Here is a 24,455-nt window from a genome sequence, read left to right as displayed (position 1 = left end):
GAAAGTTTAGTCCTTTTCCGAAAGTAAACCCTCTACCTGGCGTCTGGCCGCAAGTGATCAGTTCTACCTTCTGGTCACTTTGCCCAGTAATGGTCTCCCATGGGTCTCGGTCTTGTTTGGTTCTTCTGATGTGTCTGTTCAGTCCTGGTCTCAGTAAAAAATCTATTTTCTAAGATTTCTTTTAATTCATGGTGCAATTTCAGCATGTAACACATTGACTTTGCTCAGCCTTGTGCAATTAAACCATTACACCCTCACGATTCCTTTGGAACCCAACAGAATTCTGTTGAAGCATATGGGTTGTAGGTATTCCAACCAAAATATAGACCATAAATGTTGCCCAAAAGTCTTTTGAATGTGTCTTGGGTGGCATTTACGTTTAACGGTGATGCCACTGATAATAATTCCCTATTGTCTCGTTCCAGGTGCCTCCACAGGATATTACAATCTCAGTGTTCCTATACCCTGTGATGAGAGCGCCTGTCTTTATCAGGACTGTCCTCTGTACGCTACCAGCAATGAGCAATCATCCGTAGTCGCCGAATCACCAGGCATCCTGAAAGAACAGGCAGGTGGTAAGTTATTATCTATATCAACACATTGTCAGGGGACTACTTGGGTGAAGGGTTTGTTCAAACCTATTGGTATTTTTCAGCAGTATTTAACAGTTTTGGTAAAATCTGCTTCTCGGTTTCCATTTATGTGATGGACAACATTGACTTATAAATGGGACTGTTGGGTTTTGTCATAGTGTCTGCCATTTAGCCCAAAAAAAGGCTAATATTTCGGTCAAATGTGACAGAATTTTCGACACAAGTGTAAACGGAGTGCTGCTTAATTTTGCAGTGAAAAACTTTGTCTAAAGATAAGCTACATTTAATTAGTCTTCCATGTAGTTAAACTTTATATTATGTATTTACTTATTTTTTGTTTCCTTTTTTTTTCATAGAATTTTTCAAAGAAGAACAAAGGTCCAACTTCATACCTCAAGATTTTCACCGGATACAGGAGGTGGAAATGCGAGGTTCTGAAGATGTTTCAACAGGAACCGTTCTTCGGCGATTGCTCCAAGAGAAGCTGAGATATGGCAATCCCAACGATAATATGAACTTTCTGGCCATACAACAAGCCACAGGAACCAATATCCAAGCAAATTCTGTTTCATCTACTGAAAACCTCACCCAAGAAGACCCACAAATGGTCGGCCAGTCAGCGAGGCAAGAACCACAGGGGCAAGAACATCAGGTGGACAACACCGTGATGGAGAAAACCCTGAGGACATCTCAGCCCCAACAAAATAACGAGGAACTGCCAACCTATGAGGAAGCCAAGGCTCAGTCCCAATTTTTTAGAGCTCAGCCACCTGGACCTATGGGACCGGGTTTTTATGTTGCCGGCATTGTGGCCAATCATAAATCCAAAACTGAGGGAAGGCCGAACGTCAGTCGGGCCAACAGTGGACAGGCGCACCAGGATGAGGCACTTAAAGAACTCAAACAGGGTCATGTTCGCTCAATGAGCGAAAGGATAATGTTGTCACTTGAGAGGAACGGACTTAAACAACACTCATCGGGCAGCATTAAAGGACTTAAACATGGGGCTCCATCTCCGGCTCCAAGTTTTGGCAAAGGAGGGGAGCAAAGAGGACCTCCACCGGACTATCCCTACAAGGTGAAACAGGCCCCAACTCCTGTGAATAAAATTCAGGAACAGGGACACTTTTACAATGAGCAGCACCTGATGACTCATGAAATGATAAAGCCCTACCCCACCTCACAGCCGACTCGGACGGAGGTGTCTGGCCTTCGGTACCAGCCTCCTCCAGATTACAATGTCAACAGGTAATGTGCCATTCTTTTTTGGAAAGTGTTACAAATTTGGCATTACATTAAATGCTCAGAGAAAACTTCTTTATCTTCTTTGCAACCATATTTTTAATGCCCCAATGAGTCTAAAATGAAAATTCTCATTTTTGAATAGATCAGAGATCACGTTCAAAGGACATGTTACTAAAAATCTCTATTTGGTCATAGTGGCTAGTATTCTATGGCAACGCTTGATGGTCAAAAATCAAAGGGAAATGTCAGCAATAGAATGACTTCCTGCTTCAGTGGTTAACTCTAAGGCCACGGCCCCACTATCAGTATTCGGTCAGTATTTTTTCTCAGGAGTGGGAGACAAAACCAGGAGTGGGTGATAAATACAGAATTGGTGACTTGTTTCTATTATACCTTTTCTCTGATTGTTCCTCACCTGGTTTCAAATACTGATAGTGGGGCCTTGGCCTTAAGGAAAAAGTCACAACTTTTGCACCATGTAAAAATTCTTGCAATTATCACATTAATTTTTCACCATAGAGAACCAGTGTGGTTGCAGTAGCTTAGCCTAAGGGTATGTTCACATAACGTTTTTTTAGAAAAAAAATCGACAAGATTTTCAGGTGGAAACCGCTTCAGGAAATGCCGGCATTTTTTTTATTCTGCAATGTTATTTAACGTTTCCTGAAGTGAAGTATTGTTAACATTTTTGTTGGCTTTTTTTAAATGTTTTTTGGGCGTTTTTTTTTTTAGCTTTATTTTGATGTTTTTGACATTCATTAAGCAATGAAGAAAATGCTAGCGGAAGTGCTTAGAAAATGCGCAAAAGAGAACAATGCCCAGTGTCTTCAATTTTTTTTTTAGCTTTCCCATTAACTTCTATTGTAAAGCATGGAGCTTATCAAGATGCTCAGAAGCCGGAAAGTTAGAACAGCAATTTGTTTTTACATAGAAATGAACAGGAAGAATTTTTCAAGCGTTTTTCAGCCATTTTTTGGAGTGGAACCATTAAAAAAAAGCTCATTAAAAAAATGTTGTGTGAACATACCCTTAAGGTAGACTTCAATATGGAATCTCATTTTTTCTTTCTTTTATAATACTGTCCCATTCATGGTCACACATTGGTTCTGCCAGATTACAACTTTCTCATAAAAGTGAAAAACGATACTTCCCCTTTCTCATGCTCTATGGCTCAGCACAGAACTAACCCAAAATGTAGAATATAAAGTCATAAAAAATATTCATACATTCAACTGGGATTAGCCAGGATGCTGGGATTAATAATTGGATATACTCTGGAAAGGAATTACGATGTTAAATATGAGCAGATACAGGAATTAAACATTATTATTACCCATAGTTCTTCCCTTTCAACTTTTTAAAGGGAACCCGTCACTTTCTTTGTGGAGTCCTCTCCTTGGGCAGTATGTCATAGAACAGGAGGAACTGAGAAGATTGATATATAGATTTGTGGAAATATATTCAGCATAACTTGACTTTTATTTATGTGAATCTGTACGCATTTTATGCTTATGTCCAGTGGGCGGAGCTACATAAATATCTGACTATCACTGTGTATGACCGCCCAGTGGACTCGAGCTCAGAATAAGAATGTCACAATAGTGTTGGGACTATGGGCGCTAACCAGGCCCTTAGAACTAGGGCCACCCTAGTCTATCTTTGTCCCCCGGATTACTCCTGAAAGTGGAGACGCCGGGTTCACGTGCCTTGATATGCTCCTAGATCAATTCTTATCTGTCCCCTCCCCCACCCAGGGTAGTGGGAAGCTTAAGTGTTTAGGAACACACTAACCAGACAAGCAAGGGAAGACGGACAGGGATAAATGAAAATACAAACCATACAAAATACACACACCAAACAATAGAGTGGGACACAGAGGAGTTAAAGGAAGGAGAAACCAAATAGGAGATGATGAGGAGGTGCACACAGACAAAACTCCAAGCAACAATCTCCTGAACAATCTCCAAACGCCAAATCCAACCACGAACTACACCTCCAACTCCAGAACCAGGCAGTAAGAACTAACACTGGCAATCCCTAATTGCTAGAGGCGAGCATACATAGCAGTGGGGAGTGGCCAACACTGAACAGCTGAGACAATCCAGGTAGGAAAGTTCCAGGAGCTTCAACTGAACAGATTAACCCTTGCACTGCTAGCAAGGAAAAAACCTACACTGTTTAACAAGATGGTGAAGTACTGCTAACCAGTGCAGGAGTTTGTAAAACCAGACACCGAGGTCTACTGAACCCTCACTGTTGCGGTTTTCCCGTAACAAAGCAGTGATTAAAACAATTAGTGCTGAATATTTTCTCATAAAGCTATATATCAATCTTTTCAGTTTCTCCTGCTCTATCTCACACTGCTGGAAGATGACCGTGCTCATTCTCCCAATTTGTTTTTAAGGAACAGGATTCAGGGCTTTAATACATGTTATGAAAATTGCACAATACATACAAATACACACAATACACATTACGCAAAAGCATTACACAATGCACAATACACACAAAGACACATAATACAGCATGAAGACGTGAAATTTAGTACTGAGCATGTGCGACCACCACTCCTATAGACAGTGATGAGAGTGGTGGTCGCACATGCTCACCAACACGCCATTCACCAAGAAGATTTACATTATTCGTGCCAAAAATGTATTCAGTTTGTCAGCAATCTAACCAATTGGAAAGCCGTCGTGTCTGATTGGTGGCCTTGGCCAATATTTTACACTTGTTTTTAAACCTGTGATATCCAGTAAACATCGTTCGGCCACCTAAAGCCTCACACATGGCGGGAGCTGTGTAAAAGTTTCATGTGAGAGAGGCAGTTATCACTTTTGCTTGCGTGATGTTGTACCATAATCACTGTTTTCATATGGCAGAGAAAAAGAGAAACTGCAAAAGAATCAGCCCGCAAGTGTGAACACGACCTTAGCTAAATAATCTTGGTGCATATCACAGCAGAGTTAATTGCTGGGACAGATTGGCGCTCCGCATTCCTGAGTCACGTGACCAATTAAAACGACTCTCTGCTCATGTTAAAAAAATCTGTTCATTTCAGCATTGTCTAAATATATTTCCCCGTCAGTCGCAGGGATAACCGTGGACTAATATCTTATGGTTGCTTGTATTTTGCAGCCGGCAGCAGCCTCCGATGCCGTTCACCTGTGCTCCATTGCAGCCACACAGTCCTATGTCATCTCAGGTGTCGTCAGTCAGCGGCTCCCTGCACTCAGCCATGACTATGGCGTCACATCTCGCCCCATCCCCATCTCCGTCTTTGGGCCAGCAGCTTCCCCCTGAAGCCTTTGTGGAACGTGCGCATCAAATGGTGGAGATTTTAACCAAGGAGAACAGCACCCTGAGGCAGCACCTAGAAATCTGCTATGAGAAGGCGGACAAACTCCAAAAGGTATGTTGTGCATCAGGTAGATCCAACAATTTAAGGAGTCATTCCCAATCTTCCAAAATTGGTATCGTCGGATGCAGCTTGTAAATACAAGCAATTTTGCAATTTACTGCATATTAAAATTGTCATCCATTTCTGAGATATTAACACTTTTCTTTTGTTTACTCGTTTCCTTGGAGACCGACCACCTCTGCTAGACAGCAGTACATGCGCACTACTTTCAAGCTCTTTTTCTATTGTGCTTGTAAGCATTCTTTTGAAGTTGCCTAGGATCACTGGAGCGTGACGTTACCTCCTAATCCAGGCAAGTTACAGAGTAATGTTTACAAGCTAGACAGCAGCGGTGGTCGGTCTCCCAGGCAACGAGCTGTAAACAAAAGAAAAGTGTTAATATCTCAAGAACGGCTTCAAATTTTAATAAGCAGTAAATTGGAAAAGTGCTTCTTTTAGCTCACACTACACAAATATAACTGTTACAGCTTCTCTATGGGCTGCTCTATAGTAGACTGTGCATTTTGTAGTGAAAATATTACATTTGTTAGAAAGGTAAAGTCAATGTTGCATCAGAAAATTATACTGGGGTCACAAAATAAAGGTTATAAACGGTGTGAACAACAACCAATAAGTGAATTGCATTACTATGAGTAAAAAACGGCATATATAGCAGACAGATGGATATTTTGTGTCCCCATTTTTGCCATTTTGTGACTTTATTACTCTCGAATACTGTCGTAGAAGGAATAATTAATTCCCTCCTTTATGTTATTGTGCAGGTACCATACATAGATTTTTTTTTTGTCGTCGCCCCTTTTTGACAACCACTATGGCCACCATTACTGGCACGGGGCATCACCCACCCAGATCTCCCAGATTTCTGAATGGCAAATATACAATGACGCTTTTCCCAGTGTATAATCGCTCAGATTTATCAGATCCTGTCTCTTGGCTTCAGTCACTTAGAAGCTTACAGAAGTGTTGAAATCCCCGAAAAGTGTTTACTACTTGGAGAACGCTTCCAAACTAAAGTTTATTTTTCCTCATGTAGTAACAGCTGGGACTTGCTGCTCATATGGCTGCCGCCTCTTCACTACCAGATGTTAAATACTATAACTGTTGGGTAAGGTACCCTCCGGAACCAGACTGTCTAAAGTGACTTGGCTTGAATCTGGATTACCACTTTGATGATAATGGGGAGGGCTCTTGTTTGTTCACAGCACATTTCGTACCACAAAACGCAAAATAAGAGTATATGGTATTATGTGAGCATAGATAGAAGTCAGGGGCCTCATAGAAGAAGTCCTATTTGGGACCCCCACAAAAAAAAAAAAAAAAATTTGACAAAGTAATTTTGCTCCTATTGAAGACCTTAGTGTTTCCATGCATTAAGATACCCCTTTCATGGCTTTCATGGCCCCCATACCGTATGATTACAACAAAAGTGCCCTCTAAACACAGTAAGATACCCACACAGTGAATACCCTCCACATGCACAGTATGATGACCCCTGGTACACCCACCCCGCAAGGTATGATACACTCACAGTGACCCCAACACAGTATCATGCCTCCACAGTGATCCAAAACAGTATGATGGCCCCCACAGTCCTCAAAACACAGTATGATGGCCCCCACACAACCCTCCACACAATATGATGGACCGCACACAACTCTCCACACTATATAATGGCCTGCGCACAGTATAGTGGCCCCCCACATAGCTCTTCTAACAGTATAACAGTAGCCCTCCAAACAGTATAATTGCCCCCCATACAGCCCTCCAAACAGTATAATTGCCTCCACACAACCCTTAAAACAGTATAATTGCCCCCCGCTTAACCCTTAAAACAGTATAATTGCCCTCCAAGCCGTATAATTGGCCCCTATGCAGCCCTCCAGACAGTATCATTTGCTCCCACACAGCCCTCCAAACAGTATAATTAGCCCCGACACATGCCTCCGAACAATATAATGGCCTCCACACAGTATAATGGCCCCCAAATAGCCTTCCAAGTAGTATAATGGCCCCCACATAGCCTTCCAAGTAGTATAATGGCCCCTACATAGCCCTCCAAGTAGTATAATGGCCCCCACATAGCATTCCAAGTAGCATAATGGCCTCCAAATAGCCTTCCAAGTAGTATAATGGCCCCTACATAGTCCTCCAAGTAGTATAATGGCCCCCACACAGCCTTCCACGTAGTATAATGGCCCCTACATAGCCCTCCAAGTAGTATAATGGCCCCTACATAGCCCTCCAAGTAGTATAATGGCCCCCACACAGCCTTCCACGTAGTATAATGGCCCCTACATAGCCCTCCAAGTAGTATAATGGCCCCTACATAGTCCTCCAAGTAGTATAATGGCCCCCACACAGCCTTCCACGTAGTATAATGGCCCCTACATAGCCCTCCAAGTAGTATAATGGCCCCTACATAGCCCTCCAAGTAGTATAATGGCCCCCAAAATGTAATCATTGATTTAAAAAAAAAAATACTTACCTCTGCCTGTTCCCTGGCTTCTCCAGTCGCTGTATCGTGTGGTCTGGAGCTCTTCAGAGTGGGCACAATGTAGTGACGTCATCGCTCTCGCTGAGCTGAGACGTCAGAGCTCAGAAGCATCGGGAGAATGGTGGAGGAGGGAGCTGAAGGCTTTCTGTTCCATCATTGCTTTCACCTGTATCTGCTTCCAGGATGCAGGCAGTGGGGCCCAGACGCTGGCGCAAAGCCCCTGTGACTCAAGGGCCCCATAGCTGTGATACAGAATACAATCTATTGACCCGGAATACACTCATTTTGTTTCAAGCAATACAGTAAGACCTCTCATAAAGGCCACCTCCTTATGCAGACCAGATTTCCAAACAGAAAAGTTTCCAATTTATTTATTTCTTTACAGACACCAGGTCTTGTGAACAGCCCCATAGACTGTAATGGGAACATGTTCTGTGATGTCTAAATGAGGCCTAACAGGTGCCATACTGTCTCACATATGGAGTCAGATGGTAAGGTGTGAACACTTGGCTGACTGGGGTTATAGGAGCGCAGCTGTTTGCCTGCCCTTGAGGGAAAGTTGGTCATGGGTGCCTCGGTGTGGAGGTAGAGCGCTGGTCCCCTCTGGAGTGGATTGAGACTTGATTTTGAAGGTTGGGTCTTTCCTTTCTGTAGATTGCAACTATCTAATACATTACTCTAATAATTATCTAACGGCATGGTTAAATCCTCTAAAAAATGTTCCACTAATACACAAGTGGGTCATGGGCTCGAATGTAAAATCTATAATGAGGTCCCCCACCTATCATGGGTCATTTATAATACTGGGGTCTTCCCATGGTGCAATGGGACTTTTTTGCCTACCAGGATACTGGCACGACTGATATCAGTGCCCCCCCTGTTTGACTAGATATGTTGAAAATTACCCACTAACATGCCAATATGGCCTATGGTAACTGCAGTGTAGAAATATAAAATGACTAACTAACAAATAAAGCTATATGTATTCATATACAACTAACAAATAAAGTAGCACTCTGTAACGCTAAGTATGCGAACATGAAATATATGAAATTTGAATTGCTTTACTGCTCAAGAAAATAGAAATAATTGAGAAATCTTAGCGCATAAGTTGGCCAATTCATGTGTACCAAGCGGCCACGGTAAGGCGATTCTCATTGCCAGGAACCTAGCAATATGAATACTCTCTTAGAGACTAAAGTCTGCATTTGTATGGGAAGGTAAAAACCTGCTGTAATTAAAACCGCCTGTGGCTTAGAGGCGGAGTGCTCAGTCACAAGGCCTATGCATATAAACGAAAAAACGGCCAATTTATGCACTAAGATTTTTCAATTATTTCTATTCTCTAGAGCAGTAATGCTAGTCAAATTGCATATACTTCATGTTCGCATACTTAGCGTTGCAGAGTTCTACTTTATTTGTTAGTTGTATATGTGTATGTGGGCAGCACAGTGGCTCAGTGGTTAGCACTGTATCCTTGCAGCGCTGGAGTCCTGCTAAAGTCCACTCCAAAGACATACTGATAGGGAATTTAGATTGTGAGCCCCAATGGGGACAGTAATGATGTCTGTATAGTGCTGTGGAATTAATGGCTCTATATAAGTGAGTAAAATAAATAAATAAATATGGAGATGGCTACTCTTAGAATCATAGAATCATAGAATGGTAGAGTTGGAAGGGACCTCCTGGGTCATCTGGTCCAACCCCCTGCTCAAAGCAGGATTCACTAAATCATCTCAGACAGATGTCTGTCCAGCCTCTGTGTGAAGACTTCCATTGAAGGGGAACTCACCACCTCTCGTGGCAGCCTGTTCCACTCATTAATCACCCTAACTGTCAAAAAGTTTTTTCTAATATCTAATCTGTGTCTCCTCCCATTTAGTTTCATCCCATTGCTTCTAGTCTTTCCTTGTGCAAATGAGAATAAAGATGATCCTTCTACAATGTGACAGCCCTTGACATATTTGTAGACAGCTATTAAATCTCCTCTCAGTCTTTTTTTTTGCAATCTAAACCTTCCCAAATCCTGCAACCGTTCCTCATAGGACATGGTTTGCAGACCAGTCACCATTCTGGTCGCTCTTCTCTGAACTTGCTCCAGTTTGTCTATGTCTTTTTTAAAATGTGGTGCCCAAAACTGTACACAGTATTCCAGATGAGGTCTGACCAAAGAGGAGTAAAGACCGATAATGACTTCACGTGATCTAGACTGTATGCTTCTGTTAATACATCCCAGAATTGTATTTGCCTTTTTTGCTGCTGCATCACACTGTTGACTCATGTTCAGTCTATGATCTATTAGTATACCTAAGTCTTTTTCACATGTACTGTTGCTTAGCTCTATTCCTCCCATTCTGTATATGCTTTTTTCATTTTTATTGCCCAGATGTAGTACTTTGCATTTTTCCCTGTTAAAAACCATTCTGTTGGTTGCTGCCCACTGCTCCAGTTTATTTAGGTCTTTTTGAATCCTCTCTCTCTCTTCTCTAGTATTAGCTATCCCTCCTAGCTTTGTGTCATCAGCAAATTTAATCAGTTTACCCTCAATTCCTTCATCTAAATCATTGATAAAGATGTTGAACAATACAGGTCCCAGGACAGAGCCCTGTGGTACCCCACTTGAGACATTCATCCAGCTGGATGTGAAGCCATTTACAACCACCCTTTGAGTCCGATCACTAAGCCAGTTATGAATCCACCTAACAGTTGCCTGGTCCATTGCATACTTGGTCATTTTTTCAATAAGGATGGTGTGAGATACTTTGTCAAATGCTTTGCTGAAGTCAAGATATACTATATCTACAGCATTTCCCTGATCCACCCAGTCAGTGATTCTGTCATAGAAGGAAATTAAGTTAGTCTGACATGACTTGTTAGTTACAAACCCATGCTGACTCTGGTTAATCACTTCATTCTTATCCATGTACTTACATACATGTTGTTTAATAATTTGTTCAAAGATCTTTCCTGGTATAGAAGTCAGACTCACCGGCCTATAGTTCCCTGGGTCCACCTTCTTCCCCTTTTTGAAGATAGGAACAACATTTGCTCTTCTCCAGTCTTCTGGGACTTCTCCTGTTCTCCAAGAATTTTCAAAGATTATGGAAATAATCTAAATTCTAAATCTAATTATCTAATAATCTAAATTCTAAATCTAATTCTAAAATTTTTTCAACGATCTCCTTCAGTACTCTGGGGTGTAATTCATCTGGACCTGGAGACTTGAACTCATTTATGTTAGCTAAATATTCCCTCACAATCTTTCTGTTTACAGTTAACTTGGATTCTTCTATTCCTTTGAAAGGACAGTGAAGATCAGTTGATGTTACATTTTCTTTCTGAGAGAAAACAGATGCAAAATAGGAATTAAAAAGTTCGGCCTTCTCAACATCCTCTCTTACCATTTCTCCATTTTCATCCTGTAAAAATCCTATAGCATCTTTGACTTTTCTTTTACTTTTGACATACCCCCAAAATTCTTTTTTATTGCTTTTGACATCTCTTGCAAGCCTTAATTCATTGTCAGCTTTAGCTAACCTGATACGTGCCCTGCAGGATCTGCAAACTGCATTATAATCTTCTTTAGATATGCCTCCCTCTTTCCATTTAATAAACATTTCTTTCTTTCTTTTTAGCATGTGTTTAAGTTCTGTGTTCATCCATCCTGGTTTCCTTAAATGCTTCCCATTCTTCCTACTTTTCGGGATTGTTAACGATTGTGCTTTGAGAATCTCATTTTTAAAAATTTCCCATCCTTCCTGGACATTTTTGTCCTTAAGGACATCCAGCCATTGGATCCCTCCTATTCTCTTTCTGAGTCTCTTAAAATCTGCCTTTCTAAAATCTAACCTTGAAGTTTGAGTCTTCACATGTCTTCCTCCTCTAGTTATCCAAAATTCTATAATAGCATGATCGCTGCCTCCTAGCGTCCGAGCCACCTTTACCTCCTCAACCATTTCCTCCCTGTTTATAAGGATTAGATCCAAAGTAGCAGATCCCCTTGTTTTCTCCCCTACCTTTTGGAAGATAAAGTTGTCAGCAAGAGAGGATAAGAATTTGCTTGACCTGTTAGTTTTACTTGAGAGAGATTCCCAACAAATGTCTGGATAGTTGAAATCTCCCATGACCACTACGTCATATTTTTTGGAGAACTTGGTCATTTGATACATAAAGAGTTCATCCATATCTTCAGCTTGCCCAGGTGGCCTGTAGTAAATGCCTACAATGGTGTCCTTTCCGTTGTTTTCTCCTTGTATTCTTACCCAAACAGTTTCCACAGAACTCCGAGTCGCTGAAGCTTCAATCTCTGTGCAGATATACGCTTTTCTAACATACAATGCAACACCTCCTCCTCGTTTAGTTTTTCCTTTCCACTTCCAGTAGCAGAGATCTCAATAGTATTTGTCAGCTGTATGGCTTTTTCTGGCCTTTTGCTTCCCTCCCCACATTGTTCTAGTTTAAAGCTCTCCTGATGAGCACCTGTACACACCAGTTTTCTGTTTTGGATGTGAGGGTCAGTCTTTTTTGTTTATATGCATAGGCCCTCTGACTGAGCACTCCGTCTCTAGGCCACAGGCGGTTTAAATTACAGCAGGATCTTACCTACCCATACACATAGAGACTAAAGTCTGTAAGAGAGGATTTACATAAGGTAGGTTCCTGGCAATGAGAATCGCCGTACCATGGCCACTGGGTACACATGAATTGGCCAATTTATGCTCTTAGATTTCTCAATTATTTCTATTTTCTTGAGCAGTAATGAAATTCAAATTTCATATATTTCATGTTTGCATACTTAGCGTTACAGAGTACTACTTTATATAAGGTGATGGCTACTCTTAGTAAGCACCTGTATACACCAGTTTTCTGTTTTGAAAGTGACGGTCAGTCTTTTTCATTGAAATATAAAATGTGACACCGGTCACTTACCATAAATATGTATTTATAATTTTTTTTGTTACATAATGTAAATGCCGCTGTTCTCCAGAATCCGGCGTTGTTTTTCTTTTGTTCCTGCGCCTCTCCGTTCCTGAGATATGGCCCCTTCTTCACTGTGTGTAAGTCTAATCTTATTATCCAAGTGGGCGTGGCCATTTGGGGGTGTATTTTTGACAACTATGCCCAGTTGGCTAAAAAGACAAAATTTATATACAGAGAATAAGGGGCCATATCTCAGGAATGGAGAGGCGTAGAGACAAAAGAAAAATGTCACCGGATTCAGGAGAACAGCGGCAATTACACCAGGAATAAAAATTACATATTTATGGCAAGTGACAGATCCTCTTTAAGGGCAGTCTTATCTTGTATCCTCTGGTAGACTTTCATCAGTGTGGTTATTGATCGCGTTGGCCAAGTTTACAGTGTAGGCGGTGGGAAGAAGGTCGGCCTCAGGGTCCATCAATGAACATAGGGAGTATAAAAGGAAATTGCTGAGCACCAGAGTAACATGAACATGTTCTTGCCGTGTCTGACCTCCCTTCACATGCCGCTGCGGACAAAAGCCGCACTCACAGATATTCTGGACGCGCTCACGTGCCAAGGATGTTTATAACCCAGCCATGAAAGGCTGGCTCTGTGCTGGATCAGGGTGATGTTATGGGGCCGACGTATTTACCTTTGCAGGATTGAGGAAACCACAGGAATTCTGCAAAAAAGCCGATCTTATTATATCCTGTTACCATGGTTACCGCAAGCTAACCGTTCCACTGCCGGAGAAGAGTTTAGTTGTGGTGATACATTATGACTGATCCCTTTAAATTCTTTCAAATTATGTTTTTATTTGCTTACGTTTTTAGTACATGTGAAACATTTCCAATTCTCTAGGTATATAGGTATACCGTACATTGCTCAGCTCCTGTTTTTATGCCAAGGGACAAGAGAGATTGGGGTATATTCACACTTAAAGGTCAACTAACTTTTCTTTTTTTTTTTTTTTTAATCATTTTGTGCAGCATGGAAAGTTATGAAACTTTGCAAATTACTTTATTAGGGGATTTGTCATCCTTCCCATTAAAAAAAAGAAAAAAATTGCATGTAAGTGACTTCCCAACCCCTTTGCCTCAGTTTATTTGCTTGCCTCAAAGTAGAGCGAGGCATCATCCTGTCACCATTTCTCTTCAATTTATATGCAGAAGCTATTTTCAGGAAGGCTGGACTTGCCGAAAAAAAGAAGAAGGAATCAAAAGTGCTGGACGAAGGTTCCCCACCCCTGGATCACAGCAAAGCCTTCGATTGTGTTGATCACCAAAAACTTTGGAAGACCATGAAGGATATGGGTGTGCCGAACCATCTGATCAGCCTCATTAGGAACCTTTACATTGACCAAGAAGCAACAGTCCGAACAGAACACGGCGACATGGCATGGTTCAAAGTAGAGTGAGGCATCAGGCAAGGCTGCGTCCTGTCACCATGTCTCTCCAATCTATATGCAGAAGCTATTTTCAGGAAGGCTGGACTTGTCGAAAAAAGAAGCAATCAAAATTGCTGGACGAATCTTCAACCATCTTAAATACAACTGTAGTGAGCTCTCCGGCTCTGGCTGTTCTGTGATAATTGATATAGAGCCTGTTACAGAAGTGATTACACAGGATGATGTTTCCACCTTGTGGCCAGAGGTTGCACCTGCGCAGGGTGTGATGACAGAGAAAGAGACTGAGCCTCCTGTGTCCCGCCCTAGAGAGTCACGTGACCAAAGTGGGAAGCAGGAAAAAGCGCGCGAAGAGTCTGCTGTGGTCTGTGAAAAGAGCCAGGACGGTGTGCAGGCCCTCGTGTGTGGCGCAGGAGAGACTCTCAACGTGATTTCTTCTATCTGACACCATATCCTCGGAGCCTTCCCCAGCTTCTGCACTGCTGAAGGATTCAGCTGTTACACTCCCCGCTACTGGAGTGTGGACTACATAAGGGAACCCACCAGAGTTTCTATCCGTATCAGAGAGACTGTAAGCGGGACCTCTGGCGAGAGGCCGAAGTATCCCTTCCTTTCCTTCCGCGGATTCTGCTGTTCCTGTTTTTTTTTTTATTACTGTGCATATTTACGGTTGTCATTTATTGTTTTTCTTTGCTGTGTTAAAAATGTATACGAGTAAAGATACGGTTATCAAGATAGAGTCTGTGTGTGGGGATCTTGCTGGGCCAGATCATAGATACCAATACGCAGCCTTGCCCGCGGTCACTTCATCTGGCGTAGTCGGCAGGATCTGTGACCAACAGGATTCCCACCCAGGCCACGTGTACAGTCAGAAAGCCCCGCCGGTGTCTATTGTGAATCAGGTCAGGAAATTTGGCGGACGAAACTACCCTGTACCAGAGTGGGCGGAACAAGTCCGGATACTGGGGGAAATGTATAATATTGACCCTAAGACCTTGGCAGAAATTGCGGTACTGACGCTAGAGGGGGAGGCATGGACGACAGTCAGACTGGAGACGGTCAGGGGCCAGCGTACAGTAGATGATTTGGTGTGGGTGCTGGAGAACACTTATGGGCCGACCACATACCAGGGAACACTGCGACACATGTTCTTTAGACGGACGCAGCTTGAATGGGAGGATATTCCCCAATATGCGAACGTCCTTCAGGTACTCCTTGAACAAACCTGTGGAAAAGGGGAGCAACTAGCTGGTATGGCTTCTCGTGACCTGGTACTGAGAGACCAATTTGTAATAGGACTGAGAGACCAGTATCTTAACCGCACGTTACAGGACTTGATCCGGATGATGCCGGCTCTTACTTTTGCTGAAGTCAAACAGGAAGCCATAGAACGTTCAAGGGGACCCGTCATGGATGTGGGGATTCAAGGTGCTGCGTGCAGATCCATATCTGACATTAAAAATCCGAACAGTGACACGGAAGACCTGAAACAGATGGTAGCAGACTTACAGAAACAGGTATTACAGTTAACATTAGACCGACAGGGAGACCAGCGAAGACAGCCTAGTCGTCCCATGAGACAGTGTTGGTCATGCGGTGATCCTCGCCATAGGGCAAATCGTTGTCCTCAACACTTCCCTCCGCAACAACCTCCGTCGCACCAACGAACAAACCCTCAGTCACCCCAGCGAAGGGAATTTCGATCAGACCAGCGAATGGAACCCCAGCCATATCCACAAGCAGAGCTACCACGCCGGGCCTCACCACAATGGCCGCCGTTAAACTAGACACCCCTGCAGCTGAGGCTCGCGCAGCAGGGGAGGCCAAGGAGAGGGGTGTGGAAAAACAGAGCCGATGGCGGAGTGCTCTTGCCTCGAATAGCCCGACACTTGAAGCTGTCCTGGAAGGAATTGCCGTACAGAGACTGATGGACACCGGGTCACAAGTGACCACGATCTCTGAACAGTTTTACGAAAATTACCTCAAACCAAGAACTGCTCGTGACCCAGACACCGCCATTAAGATTATTGCGGCTAATAATCTACCCATTCCAGTGACCGGAGTTGCTTGGATGGACACAAAGGCCTGCGGACTGAACTTAGGGAAACGAGGGATCGTCATCGTCAAGGAAGGTTTCGGCTCCGAGACCCCAGTGATAGTTGGAATGAACATCTTGAAAGACCTGGATCTTATGCTGTTGACAAGAAAAGGACCCAAATACTGGCAGAAAGTCACCAAACATAAGCCGACTCGTCTGGCGTTCCAGCGCGTAATCCGGACCGTTGGACTTCAACAGATGGCAGAGGAACAACTACCCCTAGCCGCCATTACGGTGCCACGCCGTACCCGGATTACTTTGCCCGCTGAAAAAGAGACAGTCATTTCCTTACCCCTTAACACCCACCGACAACTTGAGGGGGTTGAAGTGTTGATCGAGCCGTGGACCCCAAGTGGGGGTAAGCTAAACCCACTAGTTGCTCGCACTCTAGCCGTCGTGAGGAACGGGAGAGTCCCTGTCAGGCTAAACAACACCGCAGACGTAGGCCTAGCCCTTGAAGCCGGCACTCAACTTGCCCGGGTATATGCTCTACCCACGGAAGTGAATCCCATTGGGCCCCTAGAATTCACCCCGTCTACAGAAGGCGACTGGACGGTAACCGTCTCAGCCATAAACGCTCAAGTAGACGATGAAGACATTGGGCGAAAACTACGGGAAAAAGTGCAGCTAGACACGTCTCAGTACACCAAACAAGAAGTGTCTGAAGTGGAGGAACTCCTGCGGGAACACCAAGACTCCTTTGCAAAGCATGACACAGACTTTGGGTGTACCACCAATATCCAGCACGAGATACCCACGGGCGATACCCCCCCTATCCGCGAGAGGTACCGGCAGATACCACCTCAGCAATACCAGGAGGTGAAAAGCCTGTTAGAATCTATGCTACACGCCGGAGTGGTACGTGAAAGCCAGAACCCGTGGGCTGCACCAGTGGTGATAGTCAAAAAGAAAGATGGTTCCCTAAGGTTTTGCGTGGACTACCGTAGGCTGAACGCTTGCACTATCCGGGACTCATATCCACTTCCTCGGATCGAAGAGTCACTGACCGCCCTGAAGAAGACCAAATATTTTTCGTCTCTAGACCTGGCCAGTGGATATTGGCAGGTTCCAATGAGTGAGAAGGACAGGGAAAAGACCGCCTTCATCCTTCCCATGGGCCTGTATGAGTTCGACCGGATGCCGTTCGGCTTGAATAACGCACCGGGGACCTTTCAGAGACTAATGGAATGCTGTCTGGGGGACTTCAACTTTGAGTTTACGCTGATATACCTTGACGACATCTTGGTATACTCCGCCACCTTTGAAGATCATCTTCACAAGCTTGGCCAAGTGTTCCAGCGCTTGAGGCGACACGGCTTGAAGTTGAAGCCCAGCAAGTGCCGTCTGTTCCAGCAGGAAATCTACTACTTGGGTCACCGGATCTCGGCCGAAGGCGTCCAGCCCTCTCCGGAGAAGATAGCAGCCGTTCAAGAGTGGCCGCAGCCAACTACCGTCAAAGAAGTCCGGGCTTTTCTGGGGCTAGCAGGCTACTACCGTCGGTTTGTCAAGGACTTTGCTCGGCTTGCTGAACCACTGCATGAGGTTCTCCGAGGGACCGCGAACAGCCCCAGAGGACGACGCATCAGTTGGGGGCCTGACAGAGAAAAATCCTTTCAGGCACTTAAGGCTGCTCTAACATCACCCCCTGTTCTGGCATATGCAGACTACACATTACCGTTTCAGTTGCACACCGACGCCAGCCTTCAAGGTCTAGGGGCGGTCCTCTCTCAAGTTCACGATAATAAAGAACGCGTGATAGCCTATGCCAGTAGGTCTCTCCGTGACACCGAAAAGAATCCCGTCAACTACAGCTCCTTCCGCTTGGAACTCTTGGCTCTGACTTGGGCTATGACGGAGAAATTTGCCGGCTATCTGACAGGAGCGGAGGTGCTGGTCATGACGGACAACAATCCTCTTGCCCACCTAGAGAATGCCAAACTAGGGGCAATGGAACAGCGCTGGATGGCCAGGCTCTCTAGAGTCCAGTACAAAATTAAATACAGAGCGGGGGAACGAGAATCAGAATGCTGACAGCCTGTCTAGAGTGACATCATCCCCGCCAGTGGGGGACCGGGATGAAGAGTTGGAGGAAGATGAGATGCCTGACTTTGCCCGGCTTGCAAAGCAAATAGAAGATAACCGCCAGTATGCGGTAGGAGGGATTGAAGCCATAGTGGGATCTCCCCTGTCCCAGCAAGAATGGGCCAAGCTTCAAGATCGAGATCCCGAGCACGTCTTACTGAAACAGTATGTGAATAAACAAGAGAAACCGCCCTCCGAAATGAGAGCCCGACTATCGACCGGAGCCTTGGCTCTGCTTGCCCAGTGGGATCGGCTGATCGTGAAAGATGGAGTCCTATGTCGCAGGGCTCTTTTATCCCATATGCTGGAGGAGTGTTTGCAGATTGTCGTCCCGGTGCAGTTGGCCCATGAGATGGTGGGCGAAGCTCACAGGAGGAACGGCCACTTCGGCATAGACAAGACCCTCCGGTGGACCCAGCAGTTCATTTTTTGTCCGGGGCTCCGTAAGTTGGTTGAAAACGTCTGTCAAGCATGCCGTACCTGTGAATTCCAAAAGTCCGCGGAGCAGCGTGCCCCCGTCCAGACTATTAAGACGTCGAGGCCCCTCGAGCTGTTGATGGTGGACTATCTGTTGATCGGAACGGCGAATAGTGGCTACCAGTACTGTCTGGTGATGGTGGACCACTTCACGAAATTCGCTGTCGCTGTTGCTACCAAGGATCAGACTGCTGAATCACAGGCTATCTGTCAGCAATTCGTTCGGGTCTACGGGTGTCCGGAGCGGCTACACTCTGATCAGGGGGCTTGTTTCGAAGGGCGAGTCATTGAAGAACTCCAACGGATGTATGGAATCAAGAAGTCCAGGACCACCCCTTACCATCCACAAGGGAATGGCGCGTGTGAACGCTTTAACCGGACCCTCTTACAACTGATCCGGACTTTGGCTGAAGACAAAAAGCCCGACTGGCCTCGATTCCTCCCGGAACTGCTGTGGGCCTATAATAATCAGGTCCATTCCGTCACCGGATACACCCCATACACCCTTCTCTTTGGCCGTCCAGGCAAAGACATCCATGAGTTGCAACTGTCTAGCTCCGAAGAAGATACCTGTGGTACCTATCCTTCCTGGCTACAAACACACCGCCAGAGAATGGAGACTGTCTACCGGCTAGTAGGCCGACAAATTCAGGATCAAGTGCACGCTGACCCACTTCCGGTACAAGAAGACCCACTGAATGTAGGTCAACTGGTCCTAGTCCGAATAAAGAAGCCGCAAGGGAAACTCCGGCCCAAGTGGGAGACCGAAGTCTATCGAGTAATTGGACAGCTGTACCCCGGTGGCCCCGTCTATCGAGTACAGGGCGAAGACAGCGGCAGCATCCGAACTTTGCACCGTAATATGTTGCGCCCCTGCCGTTCCCAGCCTGACTCCCCTACTGTGATACCTAGAGAGATGGATAGCACTAATACTGGCGGAGACACTGATCCCGGGGATGTAGAGACTGAATGCATGCCTACCCCTGTCCATCCGACTGACGCACTTGAACCGATTACCTCCTCTACTGACATGTCGACTGGGAAAGAGAGTGGGGTGACTGATAGGAGAGAGGGGATCCAACCCGTTAGGCGGACAACGAGGACCACTGCAGGGGTACCTCCAGGACAGTCCTACAGAGACCAATATGTGTGGCCCTCTTCCCAGCCGCCCCCTGTCACATCCACAGCCATCGCCGCCCTGGAGCCGGTCGTTGGCAGGGACTGCCAACCTTTTAGTGGGGGGGCGTGTAGTGAGCTGGCCGGCTCTGGCTGTTCTGTGATAATTGATATAGAGCCTGTTACAGAAGTGATTACACAGGATGATGTTGCCACCTTGTGGCCAGAGGTTGCACCATATCCTCGGAGCCTTCCCCAGCGTCTGCACTGCTGAAGGATTCAGCTGTTACACTCCCTGCTACTGGAGTGTGGACTACATAAGGGGACCCACCAGAGCTTCTATCCGTATCAGAGAGACTGTAAGCGGGACCTCTGGCGAGATGCCGAAGTATGGAATCCCCAGGTGCTTCACAAATTGATTCGTAATAATGAAAAAGTGAAAAAAAAAACACTTTTTCATTTTTATGAATCAATTTGTGAAGCACCTGGGGTTCCAAGTGCTCACTATGAATCTAGATAGGTGCCTTGGGGGGTCTAGTTTCCAAAATGGGGTCACTTGTGGGGGAGCACACAGGGACTCTCCAAATGCAACATGATATCCGCTAACAAATTGTCGGCTCAAATTGTTAGCGGATATCATGTTGATACTATCAAGATAACGGTGGAGAAGACCCTGGTGGGTCTATCTAGGCTTGCACAAGATGGATGGATGAACGATCTGTAGGAAGATCAAGTCGCCATGGCTCAAGATCAAGCCGAAGGTGCATTGATATCGGTACATACATTTGGAGCACAGCTGATGGCAGTGATGGGTCAGCACCTGTCTCCCCCTCTGAGTGTTGTGCTTATCATAATCTCCTGCAGCATCTTATCCCCAGAATAAGGGCTCATTCACACGGCATTTTTCACGGATAGCACTCGTACCTAGTGTAGTCTATGGGGCTATGAGTGGTCCGTGCAAAAAAGCGGAGACATGTGTGATATTGATCTGAGTGTTGGATCAATTTAGACAATGAAAGTCTGTGGGTCCAAGAAAAAAAACAGACAGCACTTTGATACCATCCATGTACTGTCCGCTTTTCACTAACATAGGAGAAGGTGGAGAAATTTTTTTGACTCATCAGTGAAAAAAAAATGCCAAAACTCTGATGAAATTCAGTCCGTTTTTTTTCATACGTCAAAAAAAATTACGCCTGATTGAGGTCTAAGTGAGTCACAGGAGCTGAGCAGACTATGTCACTGCCATCAGCTGTACTCCAAGTGAGTACGTTCTGATATCAATGCAGCTGAAGGCAGCAAATAGTCTGGGGAAAGCTGAGTTTGGAAGCAACTTACATGTAATTTTTTTTACAGTAATGAAGACAAATCCCCTAATGAAGTGACTTCTAAAGTTTCATAACTTTCCACAGTGGGCAAAATTATTTTATAAAAAATGTTTAGTTGCTCTTTAAAGAGGTTGTCCTGGACTGTCCTATTTTTGGGGTAGGTCACCAATTTCAGATTGTTGTGGTTCTGACATCGGACACCCCCACAATCAGCTGTTATCACCTCCAGCGGTGATCGGCTGCAATCAATGAATGGAGCTGGGACAGCACAGCGCCATACATTGCATAGTGGCTATTCTCAGGTACTGCAGCTCAGCTCCAATTGAAGTGGACTGATTGTCCTCAAGAAAAAAAATGGAGAATTTTACTTTTTTTATCTGATTTGTGGATCTAACTTGCTTGTTCAATTGAATAGGCCTGTGGAAAAAAGAAAAAAAAGGAAAAACGGTAACACCCTGTGTGTCATTTTCGTTGGGTAGGAGAAAAAAAATAATAAATATATATATATATAGGAACTGGGTGCGACTGCAACCTTTGCACTTACTATAATTACACCCCAGTGGTGCCCCCCGTAAATAGTGCCATAGTGCCCTAATACCAGTGTCATAGTGCCCCCAATACCAGTGTCATAGTGCCCCCAATACCAGTGTCATAGTGCCCCAATAACAGTGCCATAGTGCCCCGATAACAGTGCCATAGTGCCCCGATAACAGTGTCATAGTGCCCCGATAACAGTGTCATAGTGCCCCGATAACAGTGTCATAGTACCCCAATAACAGTGTCATAGTGCCCCGATAACAGTGTCATAGTGCCCCGATAACAGTGTCATAGTGCCCCGATAACAGTGTCATAGTGCCCCGATAACAGTGTCATAATGCCCCGATAACAGTACCATAGTGCCCCAATATCAGTGTCATAGTGCCCCAATATCAGTGTCATAGTGCCCCGATGACAGTGCCTTAGTGCCCCAATGACAGTGCCATAGTGCCCCAATAACAGTGTCATAGTGCCCCAATAACAGTGTCATAGTGCCCCAATGACAGTGCCTTAGTGCCCCAATGACAGTGCCATAGTGCCCCAATGACAGTGCCATAGTGCCCCAATAACAGTGTCATAGTGCCCCAATAACAGTGTCAGCCTGCAGCCAGATGCTGTTTTTGCACTCTCCCACAGCTGATAACCAGGACCTGGCTCTGTTCTTGGTAGTGAGGGAGTACAGTCAGGGGTTAACGTCTTTCCTTGGCAGTCTGTGGTGTTATAGATTTCCTCCGCTCCTGTTCTTTATATGATTTCTCCGCCTGTCACTTATGGCTCAGACTCTGCTCTGTGCTGGGATTTTTCCGAGCTCCTCTGCGCCTGTAATGTACGGCGCACTTCCAGCGAGATGGAGCTGTAACCTGTGAAGATGTTATCTGCGGACCGCCATTGTAACTTTCCAGCAGGGTCCCTGACAGCTGCAGGTGTGTAATATCAGCTTTCCCTTGGCAGCGTTATTACTTATGGACGTATATAACGTTTATATGACATCTGCATTGTGCTGCGCATGCAAAGTGTGCTGCAGAGCCGAGCTGGTGACCCTCAAGGGAAAAAAGACTTTTCTAGCTGGAAAGTGAGTAGACATTAATGTGGATGGTGATCTGGAGTTACACAATATGGAGTTTCTCCATAGCCCAAAGCCCCCTGTGTGAATGAAGCCTCACTGAGCATGTGTGACCGCTGCCTCATCACCTGTCTGTGGCCCCTATAAAGAGTCGACAGAATCAGGGGCCACACATGCTCAGCAGCACCTCTCAGTGATGGGACCTCAGAGATCACACGTTTATCACCTATCTTGTTAATAGGTGACCCAATAACAGTGCCATAGAGCTTTCAATAACAGTGTCATAGTTCCCCAATGATAGTGCCATAGTGCCTAATAACAGTGTCATAGTGCCCCAATAACAGTGCCACAGTGCCCTAATAACAGTGCCATAGTGCCCTAATAAGTGGCATAGCGCTCTCAATAACAGTGTCATAGTGCCCCAATAATAGTGCCATAGTGCCTAATAACAGTGTCATAGTGCCCCAATAACAGTGCCACAGTGCCCTAATAACAGTGTCATAGTGCTCCAATAACAGTGGCATAGTGATCTCAATAACAATGCCATAGTGCTCCAATTACAGTGCCATAGTGCCCCAATAACAGTGTCATAGTGCCCCAATAACAGTATCATAGTGCTCCAATTACAGTGCCATAGTGCCCCAATAACAGTGTCATAGTGCCCCAATAACAGTGTCATAGTGCCCTAATAACAGTGTCATAGTGCTCCAATAACAGTGGCATAGTGATCTCAATAACAATGCCATAGTGCTCCAATTACAGTGCCATAGTGCCCCAATAACAGTGTCATAGTGCCCCAATAACAGTGTCATAGTGCCCCAATAACAGTGTCATAGTGCCCCAATAACAGTGTTATAGTGCCCCAGTAACAGTGTCATAGTGACCCAATAACAGTGCCCTAATAACAGCTCACCTCCTCCTCCTGTACTATGACTGATAACACCTCTATATACAGTAGATACCACAGGATCCACCATTCACAATAGGTGATGTCACAGATCACCTCCTCCCCCTCCTGTACAATGACTGATAACTCCTCTGTATACAGTAGATACCACAGGATCCACCATTCACAATAGGTGATGTCACAGCTCATAATGCATATGTCTGCATTGGTGCTGTAAACACGAAACGACAGGATCTTGTTGATTAGGGGTGTTTGCAATGTTGCCACATAAGTCTGCATACTGGATATTACCATGTTTTCTTCTGTATATAGATAGGTCACACATATCCCATGGACACATGTGGCAGCAGAAAGCCAGAGGCGGAGGAACCCTGTAACATTTTCATTATTAGTGAGGTTTTTTTCGCAGAGTAATTTCTCTTCTTTCTTGGCCTTTGCTGTATAACTGAATATTAATTACTAGGACGTCGGCCAGAGCGGTTCACTTCACAGCGTCTTCTCATCACCTCCCGGACATCTTCATTTTTCTCACCAGTCATTTACTTATTTCTTTTTTTTATCTAGTTTGAATCCGAAATCCAGAAGATTTCAGAAGCTTACGAGAGTCTGGTGAAGTCATCTTCGAAGAGGGAAGCGCTAGATAAGGCCATGAAAAATAAGCTGGAGGGTGAAATCCGGAGGTTGCACGACTTCAACCTGGATCTGAGAGGTAACGAGGTCCTGACCTGCC

At 44.9% G+C, this 24,455-nt stretch overlaps 1 protein-coding gene across 3 annotated transcripts in view; it reads left to right on the top strand.

Annotated features, from left to right (window-relative positions):
- Positions 1-24,455, top strand: part of AMOTL1 (angiomotin like 1) — a 186,945-nt gene that overhangs the window by 125,042 nt on the left and 37,448 nt on the right. For all 3 annotated transcript variants that reach the window (XM_073662173.1, XM_073662172.1, XM_073662174.1), the window contains 4 exons: positions 426-575; positions 950-1,841; positions 4,977-5,250; positions 24,290-24,434. In XM_073662173.1, coding sequence (XP_073518274.1) covers positions 426-575; positions 950-1,841; positions 4,977-5,250; positions 24,290-24,434 — 1,461 coding nt within the window. The remainder of the gene's footprint in view (positions 1-425; positions 576-949; positions 1,842-4,976; positions 5,251-24,289; positions 24,435-24,455) is intronic.

This window comes from Phyllobates terribilis, unplaced genomic scaffold (assembly GCF_046119375.1).
Source record: "Phyllobates terribilis strain yellow unplaced genomic scaffold, ASM4611937v1 Scaffold_2__4_contigs__length_985480577, whole genome shotgun sequence".
Classification (NCBI taxonomy): Eukaryota; Metazoa; Chordata; class Amphibia; order Anura; family Dendrobatidae; genus Phyllobates; species Phyllobates terribilis.
The sequence above is the reverse complement of the archived record's forward strand: the minus strand, read 5'-3'. Positions and strand labels throughout refer to the sequence as shown.